Source organism: Balearica regulorum, chromosome 8 (genome assembly GCF_011004875.1).
Source record: "Balearica regulorum gibbericeps isolate bBalReg1 chromosome 8, bBalReg1.pri, whole genome shotgun sequence".
Taxonomy (NCBI): domain Eukaryota; kingdom Metazoa; phylum Chordata; class Aves; order Gruiformes; family Gruidae; genus Balearica; species Balearica regulorum.
In genome coordinates, this window is record NC_046191.1 from 18,953,118 (window position 1) to 18,969,605 (window position 16,488).

A 16,488-nucleotide genomic window follows, 5' to 3' on the forward strand; every position below is an offset into this window, starting at 1 on the left:
GAGAGCAGGCTGATATCACAGCAGTGGCTTTGAAAATTTAACTTTTTTCATAGGAGATCGCAGATCGCATCTTAAACAAAAAGTTCAGGAAGGTTTTCCTGAGGTCTAGTATCTGAGGGGAGGATGGTATTGTACAATTAGCGATTTTTAGGAAGGATATTCACACCTTTGGATAGAAAATGCCAATTAGTGCTTTTAACTGTATAACAATATTACTCAACCATCATCTTCTCTGAATGTATTTAGCTGTCTTGCTTAAGGTATGCATAGATCTAAAAACAAGTTGTGCACACTACCATATTGATTAATGACATTTACTCCATATAATGTGAGTGACTTCTAAATATATTTTAATTGAGGTTAAACTCCTAAATATACTTGTCAAATGTTTTTGTAAGGCAACTAATTCATAGAAAGCTTGGGTCTTGAGTTGAAGCACTGAAACTACATAAACATTTTGCGGTAGCCAGATGTCATTTAATAGCTTGTTAATAATAACTTGGTCTTCACATGAATTTAACTTTTTTTTTTTTCTTCAACATGTAACATATGTGGAATAGTCAGCAAATACAAATTTTATCCACCAGATACAGTTTGACATTTTTAACACTTTTTAAACTTTACAAAGACCTGTTTACCATATGGTGTAAGTGGGTGTGCAGGAAACGACAGTGTTTCATGAAGCCTGATATATACTGTACTACTTTTCCATGAACTGAGCATGAACATTTCCTTTTAACAGGTGTGCTGAAGGCAAGCCTTTGAAGCATGGGTGTATAACTTTGGACAGTAACGTTTATGTTTGTGTGCTTCCGTACGTGATTGTTTTAAAACCACTTAATCCTTTAGCTTTTCTTATTTTACTTTATTCACAAAACTTTGTTCCACATTAATGTTGCAACATGTGAAAGAAGTAACAAAAGCAGAATTTATATCATTGCTGCAGTAGCCAGTTGTTATTGTGGTCCCAAGCTTCCTATTTCCTGTTTATATTCTACCTTTTTTGAAGATGCTGCAGAGTTTCGAGACAATCCACGATCCTTGAACCAAAATCCTGTATATCACTAAATTGAATAGGTCATGATAGTTTCTTTAGAGATAGAGGGTTGTTGCAGCTTTCAGTGACTTGATGTCAAATACTGTTCTGGCTTATTTGCATACAATTATGGTTTAATTCAGTTAGCGTTTCATGCAAGGATGACAGCACAGCCCTTAATGCTCTGTTGTGCAGTACTTCAAATTGGTACCAGTGTTACTTAGAGCATGGAACTTACCACTCAGTGCAAACTAGTGACTTCTGCTTGCTCCTTTTGCAGACCAAAGCTTCTGCTCTGTTCCAACAGCCACTTAAAAGTAGAAAAGTACTTGACAATAACTGCTTTTCAAATGACAAGTTAAAGCATCATTTAAATGCCAAAAGGACACAGTTTTCCAAGATTAAAGTGTTTGTACATATATTCAGAAATGTTTAACATGTTCCATCTAGATGCAATTTTTAACTAATTGCTAGAAACTTACACATGCCTCTCTGAACTTACTTTTTTTATTTAGTCTCCTGCTTATCAGATAATTAGTAGCTTAATTAGTTTTTAAACAAAGTTCAGGTAAGGAAAAAAAAATTATTCACAACTAAAATGTCTTTTTTTTTTTTTTTTAAACTTTGTTTCTCAGTATTTAATGCCTGGCAGTTTCTCTGACAATAGCAATACATTTTTCTTTCTTAGTGTGGGCTATCATAGCTACGCTTTAAACAGAGTGTCTTAAATGGGGTCTGATAGGATGTGTTTGTAATTCATGAAACTATATCACAGACTGCATAATATATATTAAAAAAAATATACTCAGCATGTGAGCTTCATACTATAAAGATACTATAAAGATTTTCGTTTCAGAATATTACTTAAAACTGCACAAGTTTTGTGCTCTTTTTGAAAAATAATGTCCTTAATAACGTCCTCTTAAGCCCAAGGCAGGAGGAAGAAATTCAGCTAAAAATGCATGTAAATCTACAACATTGCCAAGAGAGTGTTTTGCGATGTTACAGCCGCCTGGGCACCAGCACTCAGGAAGTCATGGCTGTTTATGCCCCAGTCTCTTTTCATATGTAACCTACTTAATCCTGAGAAGGGCAAATTGAAGGCATAATAATGCATCACCAGGTCTTTCTCCCACTATCCTTGTCTCCAGACTCACACTCTGAAATGGTCACTCTGATCTTCTATCAGCACTTCCTCTGCTCCCCTGCTGACAAAGCATCATAATGCAAAAATCAACCTCAAGATTGTCAAGCCCAGGCAGAGGCACTCTGTTTTACCAGTTTAAACAGTAACTGCTATACCTCTCACCAGGAAACAAACAACTCAGTCCAGTATGTCGTGAAGTACATTACAAAACCTAGTGGCCTCAGTCCTAAAATCACAAATCCAACTGTGAATATTTCTCTTTTGTGGAAGGGTTTATATAGCAGAGTTTGTGCGTAAGTCTGTTTCTTTCCACACCGTGTCCTTACCTTGAGCATCTCTTAAAGTCCTTCTCACCAAGTTTGATAGTTTAAATATTTAGAAAGAAATGGAAAATAATTTAACTCATTAAAAGTCTATTTATTAATATTTTTTTAAAAAATATTTTTGTATTGAGGGGCTCTATTTACTATGTCTTGTCAGATCCCTTGTGTTCTAGCACTATTTTTGCTTAATTTAAAAGCATCTTCATTTATATGCAGCTTTCTTCAAGTGGAGATGGTCTTAATACCAATGACGGCAGGGGGATTGATCTCAGCTGTTACTCACTTATAGAGTCTCAGAGCTGTGAAGGTTTTAGGAAGCTGTAGGATGGAGTTTCTTATTAAAAGTACATCATTTCACAAACATTCTAAAATAACTCTTTCCTGTGTGGTGTCAATGGCACTATTTATCCAAATACAGTATTCGAGACGAAGTAACTTGCTGGGAAATGAGTTCTTGCTAAGTGATCTTGTCAGTAACGTTTGGTGTTGAAGTTACTTAATGTTCAGCATAAGCTTTAATACTTGATTTTGTTCCTTAAAGATTTTTTTTTAAATATTTGTGCTTAGGAAGTAGATTCAGCTATTACTACCTTTGCAATATTTTGCAACAGAATTATGATAAAAAGAAAGGACTTAGGATAAAAGAGATTTGGATAAAATTGAAGCACAAATGAAAACCAACAGCTCAACATTTTGCCTCCTCTTCATACAGATACTATATAGGTAGATGATCTGCATGGTGATAGCTCCTTCCAAACTAAGGAATGTGTTTTAGCAGCAGCACTGTGCATGTTTGGGTTTGGATCCTTTGAAAATCCCATTGCTGTTCTTGTTGATCCTGGAACTAAATGCAATCTACAGTAACACGTGCCTTGCAGTTTCTATGATTTCAGATGATGAATAAAATTCTCTTTGGGGATGTGCACTAATGCCCTATTTATTTCCATTGTCTGTTCTCACGTATATACTTTATTGTCCTAGTCAGTAACTACTTTCAGCTTCCACTTGTAACTTTTAAAAATTGGTGGAAACAGGATGAACTCCAGCTACTCAGCAGTTCAGAAAATCAGGGCCAAATGGAAGATTTTCTGTAAAATGTTGTTGCTAAATAGCAAATTTTGAAAGGCCCAGTATTGTTTGAATTTTAAAGCTAAACTTCATGAGCTGAATTCAGAAATATAATTTCTTCCCTCTCTCCCTCTTTGATTCTCTTATTTTTCTGAAGCACTCTAAAACTGCAGGCACTTTGAGGCTTTAAGCAGTTAATTTTGTTACCGAAACAGAAAATAGTTTCACTATAGCAAATCTTTGCTATAGTATCAGCTCTAAAACTGAAGTTTAGTATCCCATATAAAAACTTCTCAAGATTAAATTAGCTTTGTTCTAGTTTTGTTCGGCCTTCTTAAAGCCTATTTTTTAAAGCAGTTCACTGTGTAAGAAGTGTAATTTAAACTGCCTTAAGGTACAGACTGTTAAAATGAAGAAATCAAATTGCTCCTCAGTTTGAGAATTTAATTGGTGTCTCATGTGCCCATCTGAGTCAAGTAAAATTAATAATAATCCAAAATGCCTCTATCAGAGGCTTCTATGTGTTTGGAGAAATCTCGGCTTAAAGCAAAATGGATTTGCTATTTTGACATACTGTGTGGTTTATGGCATACAGAACGGGGGGAGAATCGTCCAAGTAGGTGACTCTCTTGAATGCTTTTATGAAGTTTGGCAGTGTGCAACTTACCAGTTACGTACAACTTCTGTCAAGGACCCCTGTTAATAATTTGTAGTTAAAATATTCTTCTTGGTTACTTTAAGACAGAATTTTATAGCTCTTTTATATTTTACTCGTATGAAGAACTATACAGCTTTTACAATTTGGAGCTTTTTGGTAAAGAAGAAAATAATGACTCATATCTTTCCTTTTTTATGTGTAATTATATAACATTTTACACTTTGTTCTGAATTTTGTTTGTCTACATTGTGTAACATGAATATACAACTGATTAGAGGCATACAAACTACTAGCCCATTTTTTTCTAATTAGATTTCTTTTTTTAGTTTCAATACATCTTCATAAAAATTCATTTTTTGGTACAGGTCATATTGTATAGAATACAGTCTTATGTACTGTAATGAATCAAGTGTGATGTTATAAACTGCCTTTTTTCAATACAGTTGTTCAAACTCAAAAGCTTTGCTTTTTTTACATCTGACACTAAAAAGTCACATTTCTATATCAAATATATTTTGGGTGGTTTTTTTGCCAGATTGTCACAAATTACTCCACTTTTCAAGCATACTCAGACAAGCCCAACATACACACAGTTCCTGACTACATTGCTGGAAGAACTGCATTTCAAAAATGAAGATCTGGAAAGTTTAACAAGAATATTTAGAAAGGACTGCCTACTTGAATGGTTAGTCAATTTTAAGCTATTTTGCATGTCACAAAACTAAGCCAGTTAACAATGGTTTTAATTTTCAGCATTTTGTAGTATGCACAGTAACTACAGATCGTATCAGCCAGAGTAGAAAATGTGTAAAGAAAAATATATTGTGTGGAAATGAGTGTTATCATTTTGTCACTTACAGTAAATGCCAGCTGCTTATTTATCACTTTAATCTTTTGAGAATGTATAGTTGGTTTATATAGAGTTGGTTTACTGCAATTTCGGGAGGAATTTTTACTCAAGTTCTACGATTTATTTAAAAAAAAAAATCTGTGTGGCTGCAATGGCTAAATCTCAGTGGGGTTTTATTATTATTAATTATTTATTTATGAAAAATGTTATTTAGATACAAATTGACCTAAAAGCTGTATTTTTTTGCATAATACTGAGATTGCATTTTGCATTCTGGGTAAGCTGAAAAATTTAAGAGCAAATACCTTATTTATGCTGATCATATTCTACTGATTGGATGAATGTAGCATTATAGTATTTAATTAATTAATGTATTAACATGTCACTCCTTTGTTCCCCACAGAATAAGGTGATCGTCTTAACTTCTCCCACTATCTGAAGTAGTGGCACAGAGAACAAAAGAACACCTTCAATTGTTGGAACATTTTTTAAATGAAAAATGAAATTTAGTATTAACTGTACTTCTTGCACGTCTGCTTTTTTATTTTCTTCCTATGAATAAGAATTTTGAAGTCTCATGGAGAAGCTGACTATAACAGCAGTTGTTCAAGGTATGCATGAAGACTAGTTAAAATGTGGATCATCTGAAACCTATTTAAAAGCAGTAGAAAGGATTTTGGGCTGGTTTGGTTTTTTTCTTGCTTTGGAAATTTTCAGCTAAAATTTGTCTGCAGGAATTGGGGAAAGAGAGGGGGAAAAAAAGCATATTAGCTTTAACAGAACACTGCTGCTGACATTTTCTAGTTGACCCAAAGCAGTAATCTTTAAGAATGATAATGACAGTACAGTAAAGATGTCTGATCTATACCCTGTTTATCTTGCTACTTCTAAGAAAAGGGGTGGTCTTTGAAATTGTGTAAAAGTTAGTTTTAAACAGTATCTAATTGTTGCTAATTTGGACTTTAAAATATATTTTAATAACTAAAAATTTTGGGCTTTCAGTAGTCATTTCATTTAAGAGAGTCGTGGTGTTTAGGCTGAGTGTGTTTAGACTCGCTTCTGTCATTAACTGATTATAAAATGCAAGTTAAAACTAATCCACTAGTAATTCTTAAGGATTCCATAATATGGTTTATTGCGTAGTTCCCAGTTCATAGGACACTTTCCTTTGAGAGACTTGAGAAGAAAGTTGTTACTGACAGTGCTTAGTCTGCAGCAAATGCCAGCGCTGGTTAGGGCTGAAGCGAGACTTACAAGGGCTTCTACCTAGCAACTCCATGTAAAAACCAAAGTTTATTCCTTTGTTTTGTTTCTGTAATTGGACACCAAAAGGGAACTCTGCACTTAATTAGTTTATTGCTGTGTAGTTCCTTCATGATAATCAGGATAAATATGTTGATTGGCCCCGACACAGAGAGCCTTTGCAGCTTTTCCCTAGAAGACTCACTGTGCAGTAGAGTTTATTTAGGTGATGCTTGACTTTTCCTAACTTACCTTGTAGTGGAAAGTTATGTTCAGTATAACTTGTAAAAGCAACAATTTAGAATGAGGAAAACCTTTAATGCAGAATTAAAGCTATGCATTTTTCTAAGTATGCAATAAGAAAAAAATACCCATCGTGATCAGAGCGTGTCTGATGCCAAATTCGTAAGAATGCATGATGTAATCCGGATAGAAGGTACACTGGGTTTGTACCATGATGGAAAACTTTTTACTTGATAGATATGCAAAGAAGGGACAGGACCTCACCAAAAGATAAGCTTATAGAAGACTGAGTAATAGGTATGATACTCTGAGCAAAACTTAAACCTTGAATTTCTATCTATCTGCTTCTGATTTTGGAAGTTAAATATATTTCTGGTTTTAGCTAGTACTTCACTGTAGATTCTGAACAAGCCATTGTACGTTTACCTTAGGGCATAAAGATTGCAACTACACCATGACAATGCTGCTATACAGAGTACACCTAGAAGGCATTACAAATGTACATCATACCAGGAATATGACTGTGTTTCATCAGGTTCAGTGGTTCTCATTTGGAAAGTTTTTACACTTCCTGTCAGTTTAGTGGTGTGATTTTTTTTGTTAGTTATTTTTAGGCTTGGTCTTCAGCACTTACTGTGTAGGAAACGTATGATCTTGTAATAAGAGTGAATAGGTCACAACCCCAAAAACCTCTTTATCAGGGTTCACTGGAGCTGCTTTTACTGTCTGCCTTAGCAGCTCAAAAAAGTAAGCTGCCAGGATTTTTGCATCTCCTCCTTGGCTGCTGGGTATTAAGCTCACTCATTCTTTTCCCTGCCCTAAGAGAACAGAATAACCTTTCTCCTTCCATGACCTTCTTCACCAGTCCAGAAGACAGATGTCTATAATACGCTGGAAATACCGTGACAGGATATTCTTCACTTACCTTTAATGATTTCATCTCCCTTAGATGTAAAACACATGTTTATATACATATACCCCTTACTGTTGAGTAGGAGAAAGGCTGCAGACTCATCTCAAAAGGATCTTTTGTACTGTCAGCCTTAACTGGTTGTACGAAAAAACGCAACTCAACTCAAGCACCAAAAATTAAGTTCATCTATGTAGGCTTTTATGAACATGTTTTGTAACAGCTTAACTGCTTAGGAATGTTCAAATCTAGACCTCATTTATGAGCTTAAAGCTAATTTTTGCCATAACTATCTGTCCTTTAACAGACTTTACTCTTTCTCAACTGACTTTTTTTTTTTTCCCCCTTTCTCATTTTGGTTGTGTTTGCAGGCAGATTGTTTCCTTGTGGCCTTGCTGCTGCGCTTACCTTTTTTCCTTCCTGTGTTAGTTGAGTGAATGAGAACAGTTGACTCCACTCGGCTCAGTGGTGGGTTTGAGCTTTATGTCAGGCTAAATTTTAGTGACTGACTTGTGAGCTGCAGGCCTGTAGGGATGTTATGGATCTGGGACTTCGGGTGAATGGGACATAAGCCTTTATTTCTGAACAGCTCTATGAAGGATACATGAGCTTGGTAAAGCCATCAGCTGCTTAGATCATGAAGTCAGAGAAATCCATTGCCATGACAGTGTAAAGCATCCAAGCCTGTCTGGCAGTGGACCTGTAGCAGGGCAAATAGCTAGGGGGGTGGGGGAGAAACCAGACTTCTATGATGGGTTTTTTTGGGTTTTTTTCTGACGTATGTAATGGATATAGTAAAGAATAGAGGAACACTTTAGTTTAAAGCTTAAAGCAAAGCCTGCTTTATGCTGTTGCAGCTTCTCTGCATGAAAGGAGCAATGTGTGGCATATACCTGCATAGTGCAGATTTGGATTTCTTACTGAGTTTTCTATAGATGTAGTGAAGTAATCTCAGGAAGAGAACAGTGTTAATAAAAGGACATATACAGAGAAAGTCAAATTGTTCAAAGTTATTGAAAGCAGTCTTTGTGCTGGCCAATGAGGATGGAGGAGAATCTTTTGTGTCTATTTTCACACCAAAGTTCAGTTCACAGTCCTGTAAATCCTGTCAGTGTAAGTACTGCACTCTGTAATACTGAACTTCCTGGTGCAGAGCCCTTTGCTGCTGTTTGATTCTTTGTGCCCACTGACCAAGCTTGCTGATTTTTCTTGGGTTTTGGAGGGAAGAAGGGGATTCAGAGTGGTTGGCTTGATAGTCGCTATTTCAGGAAAGTGGGCGAGTCATAATATAACCTATAAATTATCAGGTATTCAAAGAGATTACCCTCCATCTTTGTAAAGGTTGCAAATCATGTTATGCTTATATATGGTAATGCAAAATTCTACATTAGAATAAGCAGAAGAGAGCTTGATTTATTTCATTGAAGACCATCAAAACAAAAAAGTGCCTTAGTAAATCTAGAGCAGCATAACTGACATGGCTGTGCTGCTCTCCAAACCCAGGACTAGACAGATACATTTACCCTGTCTTTAAAGAGTGATACAGGGAGCAATAAAGAGCATGGTAGATACATGAGATACATCTGAGGCCTCAAAGGCTGTGTCCATGCAACACACAGAAGACTCACCTGTATTTTCACTCTTCAGTCTCAGTGAGTGGTTTAAAAGTGAGGGATCTGGTGTGTTTTTTGGGGGGAAATAATGGTCCTGTGAATCTTGATGTTGAACCTGCATCTCCTACCTTTCTCCCCCTATTTTGAGAGAATGTGGACTCTACAAAATGCAAGAGGGGATGAGCAGCTCAGCTGACCTTTAACTGCTGGAGAGAAAAGGACTAACACATCAGAGAGAAGAAAAAGGAAGAGAGAGGGGAAAGCGGTATTCACACCTTCTAAATTTAGGCATCCAACCTTAGGTACCTGCCTGTCTCCATTTACTTCAGAGAGAATCAATGCTCTTAAATTTAGGTCCCCCAAATCATACGTTAGTGCAGTGTATGAAGTGGGTGGTGTTAATGCCTCTGCCTCTATTTCCTGGTGGCAGAAAGAAAGCAGGTAAGTCAAGTCAGCTGAGAATTTTGACCATAGTAGACTGGCTCTCCTCAGAGTAATTTATTTAATAATAAAGTGTGGCACAAAACTGCATGGGGACCTGCCCCTGCAAAGTGGGAAGGTCTAACCAATCTGATTCTATTGTTTGCTTATTTTGATGACTACAACTTCACACAGAATTTTTTCTTAACCTGTAAGAGTTAACCAAAAGAATTAAAGTGAGTGGCAGTCTTTAGAAAAAAAAAAAAAAGCCAGTGTGTTGAAAGTATGTTCAGGAGGTTACACTCTAGTTCTACAATTTGTCTCTAAGTGTTCCATACTTACTGTTTATTTCTGCAGTTGCTTACGAACACCCAGTACTGTGAGTGGGGTTTAGCTCGATCTCACCAGAGTAGCCGGTAATGCTGAACTGTCATTTCCAATGAGCATTAAATATTGAAAACCCAGAATCAGCCTCTCTTTGGCAAGTCTTAAGTTTCCATAAGCAGCAGATGGTATACAAGGCAGGGCTGGGCACCTAAAAAGACCTCTGTTTCTCAACTGTGTATCTCTACCACCTGACAGACAGTGGTCCTCTAGAGTCAGAGGAAGTGGGTGTGCCTGCCATTAGCAAAGACAAAGTAATACTGCTAGAGACTTTTCCTCTTGTGAGCTTTCTTTTTGGGACTCTTCATCTTAGAACCACTTCTCTGCACAGACTGCAGACTAGTGCTTTGGGAGACAGGCTGCCTGAAAGATGCTGTAGAATGTAAACTGGCATTTGTGGTGCTAAACAGGATTTGGTGAGTCAGGGGGAGAGAGCTGGAAACCTAGGTCTTGAAGTAGTTCTCGTTTGAGCACTCTGGTTTCAAAAAGCAAATGAAAGCGTACATTGCCTCAGTGGCTGATCTGGACGTGTGTGATAAGTGTGTGTCATTCCCTCTTGGTTGCTTGCAGCTATAGAGCAAGCAGCAAGGCAACTGGAGTTCTGAAAACAGGCAAGACTACCCAAAAAAGAATAGTAACTGGCAAGAAGAAAGGTGAGAAAAGCACAAGCCTTTTTTAACTGTTCTTGCCCTGGAGAATGGGCAATATTGTGAGATACCTTTTGGGTATCATCCTCAAAATAGTCTCCTCAGTACAGCATCACGTTTGGGGCACATTAATAGTAGTGGCAGGGCTGGAAAGGGCACGAACAAAGGCCACCAACCGTCTGACCAGAGTTTCTGAGATCTGTGAGCCAGGTTTATCTTCCCCCGACTTTGCCACCACAGTTGAATGTGCAGACTTAAGTCCTAGACTTAGGAAGGCTTATCAGTCGGAATAATGCAGTAAGTGTGGCCCCCGTAACACTTCAGATGTCCACCTGACTGTTGGTTTTACTGTGCTATCCTGCAGTTACCCCAAGACAACAGCTCCCTGATGAGTCCCTTCTCCAAGAACAGGCTAGAGCTGACACATTGGTGATCATAAGGCAGTTGCATCTCGCCACCATGAAAACTCCCCCCTTTGAATGCTTTGGTAGCCTATACTTTACAGGCAAAGTCTTTAGTACATTTTTGCACGCTGTGATTACCTGCAGGAGCTGCATGCAAAGATCAGAGAGCAAAGCCAGTGGGGCTACCGACTGGTACATCCTGCATCATTGCAAACCACATCAAATCAATGCCATTTCTGGCACTTTTTAGCCTCTTAAATTTCACGGGGTATGCAGCTGAATTGAACACATAGTGGGACAGCAGCAGCTTCCTGGAGAGTCCTGCAGTTTGGTTAGAATTAGTCATCACTACAGAGAGTTTGAAGGACTTTGGATACAGCTTTAATAAGCTGCAAACACTCAGATCAGGATTTACATCATAAATCTTGCCTTTTTGTTCTACTCAAACAGGAGTGTCTACAAATCAGGTTAATATAATTTAACAGTACAGTAGTTAAGTAACAAAAAAGATCATAATTGGTAGTATTATCTAAGAAGCCAGAACAACCCTGCTTACAGCTGCCAGATAAGATCTGACTCATCTAAGGTATTTTATAGCAACCATATGTTAGGCATGTCTATCTCACCTATTATGCAAAAAAAAATGATAACGTTTCCTAATCAGGATTCGCCACTGAGCAGGATTTTCCGTAAACATCTCAGTATTGCAAGTGCTATCCACAGCCAGGCAAAAGCCTTTTGCAGACATTTCTGATTTGTTAATTTAACAAATAGAATAAATGGCTACAAATCTGTGGCTAGTGCTGATTCAACAAGGCTGGCTGTAGTTCAAAGTATGGGTATGTTACTTTGGCCATTGACATGTTAAAACATCACTTAGTAATTCTGTGTTAGAAGGTAACTTCAGAATACCGCACTTCTTGGGCAAAAACCCCTGGGTGTTTCAAATTGAAGATGTCTCCAAGCAGGAATGACCGTGCGATACATTAAAAATACTTCACTGAGACAGTGCAAGCAAAGTTGTATTGCTGTAGTATATTTACCTGCATAACAGAAAAGAGAGGGTGGATTTGTATCAGACCAGGAGAGAAAGATTAAAAACTAAGTTTGAAAATATTAAGGTCTTTTGATAACAATGCAGGTGGTTAAGCTAGAACAATAACTGCATTTTAACAAAGGCAGACATCGCTGTAAACCCCCTTGGCTGTTGCTTTTTGAGCAACTTTTATATCCAGTTCACTTTTACACAGAAACGTGCCTAAGCTTACACTCCTCTGCAATCTGACTTCAGTCCTTCTTGCACAAAAACTTATTAAATGTCCAGCAGCCTTAACTATTCCTAGGCTTTTGCTGCAGTATCTGAGTAGTCTAAAGGAGTAATGTGGTGGGTGAAGCTGCAGTCCTAACACTCCCTTCTGTTCTCAAAAGGGGAGTAGTTTCACTGCTTAAAGCTCTCATGGCAGAGATCCTGTTGATGCAAGCAAGAGCAAATAAAAAAATTAAAAAAGCAAAGTAGATGTTTTTGCTGCTTCAGATCCTTAGCTTATAAAATTTCACAACTAGAAATGTAGTTAGTTTCTTCCTTATTAAGATAATTTCTCGGGAGGGTATTTGAAAACTTGGAGAATAAGTGATTTTACAGATACTACATTAGCCTTCAGCAACTCTGGGTCAAATATATGTCATCTCTGCTAACTATTCATTTCTAAGATCCTCCCAAGCTCTGCTTTTTTGTACACTGAACATCTGATGCTTCTTGTTTTTCTTCTATAACCACAGATGTGCCCTCTTCAAAAAACTCACAATCTCAAAATACTAAACTGACAAGCTGAGTGTCAAACCACACACCCCAAGCAGCAAGCAGTGCTGAAGAAAAACAGAATCACGTTTGAAGAAAAACAGAAGAAATCACACAAATTGTTTCCAAAGAATGAATCTAAAACATTTTCAACTCAGTGCAGGCATTGTTTCTTAAGAATCCAAATGCCATTTGATGCTTTTAGGTTTTATGCTTACTTACTGTATAAGCAGAGGCTGCTCTCAGAAAGAAGAGATTAATTCGAGCAATGCTTTATATTTTCTTGTTAAGATTAGTTTTATCTCTGAGCTGAACTAGAGCCTTGCTGTGGGACCACGGTGAGTCTCCTTGTTTGCCAAAAAGCAGCACAGGTGTTCCTGTGCTAGTTGAGTTACACACTAGGGTAAGCAAGGCCTCTTCACTGCGAACGTGTGGTTTGTGCACGCCACGGAGCCTCTCTGCATCAGAGCCCCCATGTGTTGCTCAATGAGAGTGCACTGGAGAGCTGGACAGGGGCTGAGCAAATCTCGGGAGTGAGCAAGCGGGCCTACAGCTCCCCGTTTGCTGTAGCAGGTCCCTGTGTTACTGGAGGCTATTTGAGCATGGGAGTGGTTTGTCCCAGTCTTCATGGGCAGGCTAGAGCAGGACCCACAGCTCTTTGAGCTGCAGTCCCTGTCTGCACGCCATCCCTCCACCCACTGCAGGGGCCGACGTGGGACAAGATTTGGTCCACAATGCTTGAGTGCTAAGGTGCCAAATATTTATAATTTGGCTTGGCAGTAATGTTTTATTTAAAAGGCCTCATGATACTCTCCTGCAATGAATGACATGTAGAAGCAGCAGAAGGGGTCATTTCCATGCTGAAAAAATACGCAATAGCTGGTTTCTTTAATTAAACTATCAAGCACACTTCACACTGTGCAGCATGCTGTCACCTTATTTCTACAGTTCAAAATTTGACATAGCGTTTAAAAACGAAAGTTAAAATTTAAAAGCATAGCTACAAATATGTATTTATCTGCCTTGAAGGCTCTCTGTCAATATGCAACTGTAAGATAATGCTGTTGTGCAGGTTTCACTGAAAGACACATTGTTTTTTACATCTGGTAATTCAAAGGTAAAGCATTGACCTCCAGTTTTGGTACTTGACTGCTCATCTTCTGTAAAGGTCTGTGTAAGAGTAATGCTGGATTCTGGATTACATCCTTTATCTTCTAAGGGTTTGAGTCAAAAGCTGGATTTTTTTTTTTTTTTCCTAGTTCATCTCTATCTGATAACGACTACAAGAGAAATTATGCCTGAGGCAAAGCTGATAAAGTCACCAGTACTAAGAAGCATGTGTATTGGGGGTGGGGGGGAAGCACAGCAGCATAGATACAGATCTCCACATCCCTATTTCCTTTACAAATGGAGGAAGGAAGTTCCCTGCAGGTTAGCCCAAGAGCATCCGCTCTTACAGCCTGAGAGCTAGCAAAGTACAATTTCCAAGAGCCACAGGATTTTTAAAATATTGAATTCGGTATTTCATAGATAATACTTCAAGTTTTTTCTATACCTAGTGCTACTGAAAGCCTTTGACTAAAAATTCACAGCTGGGTATATCACAGCCATCAGAGTTATAGTCACCCCACCCCGCTTCCTTTTTTTGCTCCGTTCCTGTCTCTTCCCTCTTCTTCCAAATCTTTCCTATTCTTCTCATCCCAGTGCCTGGCCATTCCTTTCCACTTTACCCCTTCACTAATTGCAACAGCCGGTCCTCATCCCCCTGCCAGCTCCCTGTCCACTCCTGTAAAGCTCCCACCCAACAGTGCAGTTTTCCACAGCAGGAGACCTTGGGCTTCCCACTCCTCACGCTGGCTCCCTGCACCCCACAAGGGGAAGAGGAAGGGACGGCACTGCCCAGCAAGGGCTGCCTTGTGCCTCTCGCCCTCCCATCTGCACACCAAGCTGCTGCAGGGTACCTGCTGTTGGGCTCAGGATGGTGAACTGGGCATCTCTCCCCTTGCTTCTTGAAAGAGGCTCACATATGTTGTCAGTTTACATGGGTGCCCTCTCCAAAGCTGGGAGGGCTCTGCCCCAGGGCCTCACGACTGTTGCTGGACAGACAAAGATACTCATAGAATGATTCTTACAACAGCATCTATAGATTATTATGAAACTTGTCACTAAAACAGATATGAATCGCCCAACAGCTACAGCAGCGCTCCTGTGCGGAGATGATTAAGAATTTTTATGCAACTTCTTTAATCAGAAGAGGCCTAATTGGTTGAAAATGAAACCTCTGCAGGAAAAGGTTGGTTTTGATTAATTTCTCAACTTGAAAAAGTGTCCAAATTATCAGTGTGTTTCACTTCAACATTTTTAAACACACATAAAAGGACCAAAAAAAATCAAGTTTGAAGTCACTTTTCATTTTAAGATGGGTTAAATTTCATTATGATCAGTTGGTATCCAGCCATTTTAACACACTTTACACCATTAATTTTTTGTTAGCAAAAATTTACGTGTTCACTTATCTTCCCAAATTGTTTGTTGTAGGTTAGACTATGCAAACACTCAAATGATTTTTTCCTTAGTAGAAGTACAGTATTTATTTTTAAAACTAAAGTGATGAGGAGCGGTAACAGCTTTGTTCAGAATTTCTTGCTATATAGGAATCCCCAAATAATAGCCCCTGTATCTCTATAGGCTGTTACCTATCTAAAGCCATTATCTTTCATAATGCAACCTCAGGGAAGATTTTCTTGCTGAAAGAAGAGATGCATTCCTACTTTTAACTAATTGTTGTAAGAACTTGTCTGGTTTCAGAACTTTGACCAAGATTACAAATTCACCACTGAAGATGGATCAAAATGATCAGTGATTACACAGGATCGTGCTTATTTTTACTCACTAACTTTTTTTGACTGAGCTAATGGTTGTCTTAGGGCACATTTACATGTGTTGAGGTGAGCTCTTTACCATTTGAGGCCTCTTTTAAGAGGGTTATCAATTAGTGGTTTTGTAATCAATTTCAAAGCATTTTCCAAAGATAGGTAACCCCTTTTCACAGAAAAGGAAAGTGAAAGGGGAGCGGAGTGACTCATTCAGGCACGTGGACGATGTCAGACGCAGATCCAGAAATAGACTCTGAGCTCCTGGTACCCACATTCACAGCCTGGGGAATAAAACAGCGTTCACTGAAATTGATAGCCATCATACCACCATTTTGCAAAGGAAAATCCCTTTCAGGTAGAACATGCATTTGAAATTCAAAATATATTTGCTTTCTTCTTGGTGATACATGCTGTAATACCTCCCTTACTCTTTTGCCTAACCCTACCCAGAGCTGAAAGAAAAATAAAAGTTCATTGAGTGTATTTTTCTGTATCTGTTGCATTGCTTTGATGTTGCTGATACTATAACCTTGGCTCCACACCAAACAGAAATGTTAGAGCTGAATTGGGTCAGATTTTCATAAGTATTCACCACCAGATTTGGGTCACATCTGTAGATATACCCACTGCAACCTTTAGACTCGATTTTGAACATGGCTGCGTATGTTGAGGCCAGGCACTTTAAAATGAAAAGAGACTAAAAGCAGGCTGTTTGCTCTCACCGCAGTTGTGGATGCTGAGGTCTTTGAGGAATCTGGGCCACTTCGTCTATCTTCTTGTCTGTTTATAACCTTCCTGCCCAGTGAAGAAGACAAGATGAGGCTGCAGATGTAAGGGGAGCAGATGGGTGGGACAGAGCTACATGGGAG

General features: G+C 38.4%; 1 protein-coding gene across 3 annotated transcripts in view; it reads left to right on the forward strand.

Moving 5' to 3' along the window:
* The window catches only part of RPAP2 (RNA polymerase II associated protein 2), a 51,200-nt gene extending 35,098 nt beyond the window's left edge, over positions 1-16,102 (forward strand). The window contains exons 12-14 of one of the 3 annotated variants that reach the window (XR_012836548.1): positions 4,768-4,917; positions 5,486-5,693; positions 14,918-16,102. Coding sequence is in view for 1 of the 3 variants with exons in the window: in XM_075759913.1 (XP_075616028.1) it covers positions 4,768-4,917; position 5,486 (151 nt within the window). In the remaining 2 variants the exon portion in view is untranslated. Of the gene's footprint in view, positions 1-4,767; positions 4,918-5,485; positions 6,071-12,724; positions 13,719-14,917 lie in introns of those variants that run through there. The other 2 variants (XR_012836547.1, XM_075759913.1) reach the window with 2 other exon arrangements.
* The last annotated feature ends 386 nt before the right edge of the window (positions 16,103-16,488 follow it).